The following is a 9385-nucleotide window of genomic DNA, read 5'->3' as shown; positions in this document are numbered from 1 at the left end:
TATGTACTAAAAATATTATATGGTATATGGAAAAGACAAGTAAATCTATCCATAGCCTTCTAACTGGTCTGTCTCCAGTCTTTTTCTCCTCTTATTCATCTTCCACACTACACCTGGAGTTAACTTTTTAACTCAATAATTCAATCTCGTCACTCTCCAGCTGTCTACCAACAAGCTCATTGAGGGCAGGAGGCATCTTGTTAACTACGGAGTCCTCAGTGCCTAGCACAGTGGGGAGTTTTTACATGTTTGTCTAAAAACGTTTTGTTCCAGTTTTATCATCAATAGCAGTGAGACTTTGGGCAAGTCACTTAACCTCTCAGTGGTTCAGTTCCCTCCTTGGTAAAGTGAGAGAGTATACACTAAATTTCTGATTCCACCTCCAACTTTCTATTCTTTAAAGCAACCGATTTGGATGCAGTAACACTCCAATTTGGACGCAGCTCCCAAATTCTTTTTTTTTTTTTTTTTTTTTTTTTTTTGAGACGGAGTCTCGCTCTGTCACCCAGGCTGGACTGCAGTGGCGCGATCTCGGCTCACTGCAAGCTCTGCCTCCTGGGTTCACGCCATTCTCCTGCCTCAGCCTCTCCGAGTAGCTGGGACTACAGGCGCCCGCCACCACACCCGGCTAATTTTTTTTGTATTTTTAGTAGAGACGGGGTTTCACCGTGGTCTCGATCTCCTGACCTCGCGATCCGCCCGCCTCGGCCTCCCAAAGTACTGGGATTACAAGCGTGAGCCACCGCGCCCGGCCCCAAATTCTTACTCACTGCTTGGTCTCTGTTACTAAACCAGGGGCTCTTTATCATTTCTTTTGGTGCCATGGGCCCCTATGGACAGATCTCTTCTAAGAATTGGTTTTAAAACGCATAACATAAAATACATAGGATTACAAAGTGCTCCAATTATATCGAAATCATCAAAATATTTTTTTAAAACAAAATTATAGTAAATGTGTCTTCTTAATGCATTAAATGAGCTCTAATAACTACTGTATTTTTGAATTAGTAATGAGCATAAATATTTCAAGATCCCTGACATGACTGCAATGTAACATGAAAATATCTGTGCTTTCCATTGATGACAAAGTCATCAATGCTAATACTACTATGGCTTGTTATCTACACTATAATTGAAAGAAACAAAGTTCAGTTAGAGGTTAGTGAAAATGAAGTTGTCATTTTTTTCCCCCATACAAGTTCACATACCCCCTGAATTAAGAACTTCTGCCCTAATTTATCAATATGTTTCACACTTTTATGTATGTGTGATGTTACACTGCTGATGCAGAGAGCCTTCTGAGTCTATTCAATATTTCTCCTTGGGGATGCCTTGGAATATACAATCCTCTTAAGAAAGAGAAAAGCAGCCCTTAACATCTGGGAGCTGGCTGGCAGTCACAGTTGGGCCTTGGTGTTACCACTGCTTCCTAACAACACCAGATCGAGAGCAAAGCTCCTGCTTCCTTGAACTCGCCCCAAAATCACCGAACCGAAGCCCAAATCCTATAATAAATCTAACTCTTTTACTGAAATATGTCACTGTGTTCCTACATGTGCGTTCTCCTTGCAGCAATGAGAAACCCAATTTCTTCAACTACAGGTGTGCCCCTAGTGGTCTTTGGCTGGAGGGCAGTGGCACGTCACTGTACAAATTCTAAATTTTTCCAGATGCTCGCCTGGATGGGGCTTACACTTTTTATAGGATTAGGGCAGAAATACAGAATGAAATAGGAAATACATCCTCATTATGAGACAGTGCAACAATTGTTTTGGCTAGAACACAGGTTTCAAAGGCAGACTAATGGGTTTGGATCCTAGCTTCCCACTTTCTGTGTGGTCTTGTACAAATTACTTCTACGTGCCTCAGTTTCTTCATCTATGTATTGGGAATAATAATTATGCCCACCTACTTCCGTCGTTGGAAAGATTAGATGAATGTGAATAAAGAACTTAGATCAGGGCTGCGCATATCAAAGTGCTGTATCAGTGCTTGTTTACTCTTGTTAATAAGATAATTATTGCCATTATCATTTACTTCTACAAGTATTAAGGGACAAACTGATTCCCAGAGAGGAGGCTTACCGCTTGTGTCTTAAAGGGAAAAAATAAGCTCAGAGCCTTTTCCGATTAAAGGACACAGCATATTAGTTTAAATTTAAAACCTGAGAAACCTCCAGTCCACGGTTAAAACCTTTCGTAAGGTAAATCAAGGACGCCAACCGGCCGCTTCCGGCTGCGAGGCTTTCGAAGCCGCCCGGGGCCCTCCAAGCGCCCCCTCCCGGCAGCCTCTGCTCACAGAAATCCCAGTACACGCCGCTGGGCGCCCAGTCGCCGCTGCAAAGACAGTTTCCCAGAGCCGCGCGTCGCCAGGCACCTCCCTCCTCGCGCCTCCGCGTACCGCCCACACAGAGCAGGCGCTTTCTTGCCGCCTAGCAACCGCCGGTGCAGGGGCGGAGCCTCCTGGAGGGCGGGGTTTGCGTTCACCCGCCGCCCGGGCGCGACGCGCTGCGGCTCAGCGACGCGGCTTCTAGAACGGGGTGATTGAAGTAAACCTTCGCCGCACCGAGTTTGCAGTACGGCCGTCACCAGCACCGCTGCCTGCTTGCGGTTGGAGAAATCAAGGCCCTACCGGGCCTCCGTAGTCACCTCTCTATAGTGGGCGTGGCCGAGGCCGGGGTGACCCTGCCGGAGCCACCGCTACCAGCGACATGTTCAAGGTGAGAGCGTGGAGTCGGGTCACAGCTGTCACCGCCCCCTCCCGGCCGCCCGAGCCCTCCCCGTGCTCTCTTGGGGCCTCTCTGTAGGCCAGGCCCGGCTCACCTCGAGGCTTTTCCCGCCACTGGGCCGGCTGCGTCCCGGCCCCGCGGTTCATTCACTGGTCTACTGGGGATGAGCGGCTGCGGGGCGGAGGCGGGAGACCCCCGGATGGGTGGGGGCGGCCCTTTGGGTTGTGCTTTCGTGAATTAAACACTTTGAAAATTTAAAGTGCCTTCCCCCAAAGTACCCATGCCCTCGGCTAGTACCCTCTTGGGATCGTGGGTAGGGTGAGGCCAGCTCAGGGCACTGTGGGGTTCGCGGCTTTAGTTGCCTGGCAGGGTTAGGTTTCAGAACCTGATGTGTGGATGGGGGAGGGTCATTTTAGGAGAAGCTGTGCAGGGTATGGGGGTGGCTGGGGTGGGATGGCTGGGTGACGAGGGAAGCTGGAGCTTTGCTCCACTCCTCAGGGAACATTATTTAATACGGACCAGTGGACCCCCTTCCCTGCGTTTTGTGAACTCGTGTCCTTTGGAAAAAAATCGACTTTTACAATGAAGACTTAATTTCGGAAATCTGCACTTTAGCATAAAGCCATTATTCTACTTTTAAAAAAGTAAATTATATGTATTTTGTCATAAAAAATCACAGGCTACCAGAAATTAATCTACAAAATTGAGTCTTCAAGAAGCATAGTACCCATAAAATAGTGCTAATGAAATCTCAGAATTGTACTATTCATTTAAAAGTTTTATTGAGCTCTGCAATGTGCTTTGGGTACGTTAATAAAGGCTGTAAAATCAGAACATGCATTCTGCCGTCTAGTCCTGGCATTGCCACTTTCTAGCTGTGTGACCTTGGGCAAGTCACTTACCTTCTCTGTGCCTGTATTCCTTTGGTGAAATTGGGGTAATAACATCTACCTCATAGGGTTGTTATAAGGAGTAAGTTGGTATGTGTAAAGCACTTGGAAAAGGCCTAGTATTTGCTCTTACTCTGTTTTCAGGCAGCTCACAGTTTAGTCAGGAAGACAGATCCTATAATCAACATTCATTTGATAAATTTGTGTGTTAAACACCTGTTAATGTGCTAGGAGCTCAGCTCCGTTTCAGGGTTACAACAAGGAAAGATATGCTGTGGCCAGTTTAACTATATGTGTACCAACAATGTAGTAAAAAGGAGAGCAGGATCCACTTGGCTTAACCAGGGGTTCCTAACCTGGGGCCCTCAGCTCCTCAAAGGATCTGCACATAGATTTCAGGGGATTCCTGAACTTATGGGGAAAAAACATAACTATTTTTAGCAATCTCCAATTGGAATTGAGCACTTCCTTTAGTTACGCATGTGGGTGATGTCTCAGTTATCTATTGTTGGGTAACAAATCACTGCAAACCAGTGCCTTAAAACAAGAATTGTTTCTCAAAATCTGTGGGTTGGCTGGGCAGTTCTGCTGGTGGCTTGACTGAAAGTTGGCTTCACTCCCATGTCTGGGGGCTTGGTGCCCCTCCATGTGCCTAGGTTGGACTTCCTCACTTGGTTACTGACTTCCAAGAGGGCAAGTCCCAAGGCACAAACACAGCATCATGTTTGCTGATGTCAAAACAAGTCCCGTAGCCAAGTCCAGAGTTGATATGATGGGGAACTACACAAGGTCATAGATACGAGTTGGTGCACTTCGCTGAGGGCCATTCATTTTACAAGCTCCTACTGTAACAAATCACAGTAGTATTAGCAGCACCTGTTACCAGTAGAAGTCACAGTACCAGCACAAGTCACAGACATTGTCATATTACATTACAGTTGTTGCAGATGTCAGAATATCATTTATGCTCATTACTACTTCAGAACTATGGTAGTTATAAGACTCACTGCTAGATCTTTTTGTTTAGTGGGCTAGTAAAGAAGCACATACTGCTTATATCAGATATTTGAGTTTAAAAAATAAGATTATTTCAATATAGTTGGCACTCTTTTGTACGCAATTAGAAGCATTATTTTGAGAAGGAGTCTAAGACTCACTGACGGCCAAAGAGGTCCATGGCACAAAAAAAGGTAAAGAACCCCTGGGGACTTCAGAGAAGGCTTCACAGACGGGACACTTAAATTTAGTTTTGAGACAGGTAGGAGTTCTTCAGGTAAATGAGCTGGGGAACATCAGTGGTATTCCATTGGGGGAAGTGCTGGAAGCTCAGTTTTGATGAGCTGAGATTATTATTATTATTATTATTGTTATCATTATTATTTTTTTCAGACAGAGTCTGGCCCTGTTGCCCGGGCTGGAGTGCAGTGGTGTGATCTTGGGTCACTGCAGCCTCCGCCTCCTGGGTTCAAGTGATTCTCCTGCCTCAGCCTCTGAGTAGCTAGGATTACAGGCGCCTGCCACCACACCCAGCTAATTTTTTTGTATTTTTAGTAAAGATGGAGTTTCATCATGTGTTGGCCAGGATGGTCTCGAACTCCTGACCTCATGATTCGCCTGCCTTGGCCTCCCAAAGTGCTGGGATTACAGGTGTGATCCACCGCGCCTGACTGAACTGAGATTATTTCAGGTGAAATGTACTTTGGGTAGAAAAGATCACAACAAACCTTGGAGGACACCAAAATGTAGGAGTAGGCAGAGGAAAGGGGGAGGCCAGACTTGAGAAGTAGAAGTAGGAGCAGAAAAGAGGGATGTTTAGAAAATCGAGGGAGAAAAGTTTCAAGGAGAAATGGCTATGTTAGGATGCTTTCAGCTGGGAAAACCCAGTTGCTTAAATAGTAAGGAAGATTCTCTCACAAAGTCCAGAGGAAGAATGGATTCCAGGCTCTGATTCAGTTGGTCAACAGTGTCAGGTCAGGTGCGGTGGCTCACGCCTGTAATCCCAGCACTTCGGGAGGCCGAGGCAGGTGGATCACGAGGTCAGGAGATCGAGACCATCCTGGCTAACATGGTGAAACTCTGTCTCTACTAAAAATACAAAAAACTAGCCAGGTGTGGTGGTGGGCGCCTGTAGTCCCAGCTACTCGGGAGGCTGAGGCAGGAGAATGGCGAGAACCCGGGAGGTGGAGCTTGCAGTGAGCTGAGATCGCGCCACTGAACTCCAGCCTGGGAGACAGCGAGACTCCGTCCCAAAACAAAAAACAAAAAACACCAGTGTCATCAGGGACCCAACTCTTCTTGGCTTTCCACAGTCAGACAGTCAGGTTGGTTTCCTTTAGGGTTGCAAGATGACCGCTAGTAACATACACACTTTCTCATTCTCTAGAGCAAGAGGAGGAGAGAGAAAAAACTCCCACACTTGGTCCTTCAGTCTGATTGGACCAACTTAGGTCAGTTTTCTGACCCTATAACAGTTGTCAGAGGAATGTCATGATCTGATTGGCTTAGACTAAACAGGATCAACCCAGGGTGGCGTCACTTAATCACAGGGGAGAGGAATGCATTCATGAACACAATAGAGTTCTTTTAGGAAGGAAGAAGGAGAATAGAGACTGGATATGCAACCAACAATGTCCATGACGGAGATATAAGCTAGATGAGATGTGAGTTAGTTACGTATCATGAGTTGTGTTCATTGATTTGGGCACTTTGGAAAGCTTTCATGATCCTTATACTTTAGGTTTACTGATGGAAGTGAAGGGTAGATTAACCTGGGTTGGTGACTGAGGGCTAAGGAAATGGACACTATGATGGTTGATAAGCTTGACTGTCAAGGGAAGCAGAGAGAATTTGGTAACTAGAAGGATATGTTCAGTCAAGATTCTAGAGAGAATACCTCAGCTTTGCAAGGGAGAGATATTCCCACCCGAGAGATGGAAGGAAAAGAAAGGTGCGAGGGATTGTAGACTAGTGGTTCTCCATAGAATGGTACGACTCTACAGAATGGTACGTTTTGGAAACTTGTGGGGTTGTTCTTTTTTTCTTTTTTTTTTTTTAACTTTGCAAAAATTATAACTGAAAATGGGGTTGTTCTTTATGTCTTTAGTTGTGTTGAACATTTACATACTGAAATACAATTCACATAAATCTTTCCTTTTTATTCACCTTTATGCTACCATCATAGTATACTGATTTACTTTTTGGACTTACGCATGTAACTTAGTGATGAATTTTATTTCAGGATACCAAAAGAGTGTCACAAAATATTTGTCATAAAATGGTGACGTTAGGTCTAGTAGTTGAGAACCAGTGCTTGTCAAACTTTAATGGGCATGTGACTCTTGTTAAAATGGATTCCAATTCAGTAGGTCTGGGATGCGGCCTCAAATTCTCCATTTTTTTTTTTCGAGATGGAGTCTCGCTCTATCACGCAGGCTTGAGCACAGTGGCGCAGTTTCTGCTCACTGCAACCTCCGCCTCCTGGGTTCAAGCAATTCCCCTGCCTCAGCCTCCTGAGTAGCTGGGATTGACAGGTGCGCGCCACCATGCCCGGCTAATTTTTTGTATTTTTAGTAGAGACGGGGCTTCACCATGCTGGCCAGGCCAGTCTCAAACTCCTGACCTTGTGATCCGCCCACCTCGGCCTCCTGAAGTGCTGGGATTACAGGCGTGAGCCGCCACACCCGGCCAGATTCTCCATTTTTTTTTTTTTTTTTTTTTTGAGAGGGAGTCTCGCTCTGTTGCCCAGGCTGGAGTGCAGTGGCGCAATCTCGGCTCACTGCAAGCTCCGCCTCCCGGGTTCACGCCATTCTCCTGCCTCAGCCTCTCCGAGTAGCTGGGACTACAGGCGCCCGCCACTACGCCCGACTAATTTTTTTGTATTTTTAGTAGAGACGGGGTTTCACCGTGGTCTCGATCTCCTGACCTCGTGATCCGCCCGCCTCGGCCTCCCAAAGTGCTGGGATTACAAGCGTGAGCCACCGCGCCCGGCCTCTCCGTTTTTTAACTAGCTCCGGGTTCTGTAGTTTTCGTTGATCCCCTTTGAATAGCAAGTATCGAAGCAAATCAGTAAATGAATGGTTCTTGTGTTTTCGAGATGGATGGTCTTATGAACGTGGTGGGATTTGGGAGAGGCACTGACCAAGGAACAAAAAGATAGGCCAGACCCTTTGAGGGCTCTGCTGAGAGCACTCCTCCTGCATGTGTTGTGCAGAGTGGGGATGGAGTAAATGGTAGGATTGATCGGAGTTTGGGAGTTAAGAGCTTGGGTTAACTAGAACTGGAGGGCAAAGGAGTTAATAGTATAGGTGTTGGTAGTAAAAGTACAGTGGTAGTAAAAGTGCAATGTGTCTGACTGGTTATGTGCATATTAAGTACACATTGTACTTAAAATATATACTATGTTTTGATATAGTTATTCATCTTCAGGTCACTAGGGGGCATTGGTGGATTAAAAAACACATTTGAAAAGCTGCCCAGTATTTGCATTCCATTGTAGGAAGCAGCTTTTCCTTGTGCTGCTGCAGGAAGTTTGAATATTGGGTACAAATACCCAGATTCATACATTATTAGATTTCCTTCATTACCCAGATTTTATTCTAGTCCAACTATGGACTGGGCATCTTGCTGGACCCTGGTGGGTACAAGTGAAAAGACCCAGTTCTTATCTAGGAGAGAGGTCCCAAATCTGGCCACACATCAGAATTATTCAAGGAGACGGTTTCCAAGCCCCTGCCCATGGTTCTGACTGACTTTTTAGGTGGAGTCCAGGAATTGCTAGTTTTGAAAAAGCCCCCCAAGGTGATTATGAAACTTTCATTTCAGAAGCTCACAGTGCAGTTACCAGCACAGACATTAAAGGTCCGTTACGATGCAGTGGGTCTCAACCTTGACTGCATGTTAGAGCCACCCGGGGAGCTTTTAAAAGTCCCGAAGCCCAGTCTGGAACCTATACCAATGACATCAAGAATCTCCAGGGGGTAGGATTAGGCATCTAGTTTTTGGAGCAAGCAGCCAGCCTTGAGAACTACTGACTTAGAGGGAAGAGCAACAGCAGGGGGCATCAGAAGGCTTTATAGAGAAGAAATGCCTATGCTGACCTTTGGAGCTAGGCAGACAAGGTTGAAAGGGCCTTCCAAACAGAGAAGAAAAGCACACGCAAGGACACAGAAGTGTGAGAGAGTTCAGAACAGTGTTAAGACCTTGGGCTTCACCGTGTTCCTTGTGAGAGATACTAAAGTTTTCTGTAGCTGCTTCCTCATTTGTAAAACAAGGATGAGATGCTTACCAACCTCAAATTATTGTGTGGATTAAATTCATTCCTACCCAAAGCTTAGAACAGTGCTTGGCCCAAAGTAAGGGCTCAAGAAATGTGAGCTGTTACTTTTAGTTGGCATCTTGTAAGATGGCATCTTGTAACTACCTGTGTTACGGTGGTGCACGGTCTTGGGGCTCTCCAAAAGTATTTTTTATTTCAAAACTTGGCAGTCAATTGGATGTGGTAGATGAGGGAGAAGGATAAATTAAGGATTCTGCCCAGGCTTTTGACTTCTGACTGTGGGAACTATTCATTGAGGTGGGAACTATTCATTGAGGTGGGAACTATTCATTGAGGTGGGAACTATTCATTGAGGTGGGAAAGTGGAAGAAGGTTGAATTTGGTTTGAGGGGGAGGTAATGGTTTGGTTTTGAACAGGTTGGGCTTGCTGAAATATCTGGGCATTGGGAGGGGGAAATCAGTTGATGTAGAACACCAGGGTATGGACTTTTC

The 9385-nt window shown here is 45.7% G+C and overlaps 1 protein-coding gene across 3 annotated transcripts in view; it reads left to right on the top strand.

Moving 5' to 3' along the window:
* Nucleotides 1–2472: 2472 nt before the first annotated feature.
* The window catches only part of APOO (apolipoprotein O), a 75146-nt gene continuing 68233 nt past the window's right edge, over nucleotides 2473–9385 (top strand). For all 3 annotated transcript variants that reach the window (XM_030807368.1, XM_030807369.1, XM_003261151.2), the window contains exon 1: nucleotides 2473–2719. In XM_030807368.1, the coding sequence (XP_030663228.1) occupies nucleotides 2711–2719 (9 nt within the window). In that variant the 5' untranslated portion in view covers nucleotides 2473–2710. The remainder of the gene's footprint in view (nucleotides 2720–9385) is intronic.

This window comes from Nomascus leucogenys, chromosome X, assembly GCF_006542625.1.
Source record: "Nomascus leucogenys isolate Asia chromosome X, Asia_NLE_v1, whole genome shotgun sequence".
In the NCBI taxonomy this organism is placed as follows: Eukaryota; Metazoa; Chordata; class Mammalia; order Primates; family Hylobatidae; genus Nomascus; species Nomascus leucogenys.
Note: the sequence above shows the minus strand (reverse complement) of the source record. Positions and strands in the feature narration are given on the sequence as shown.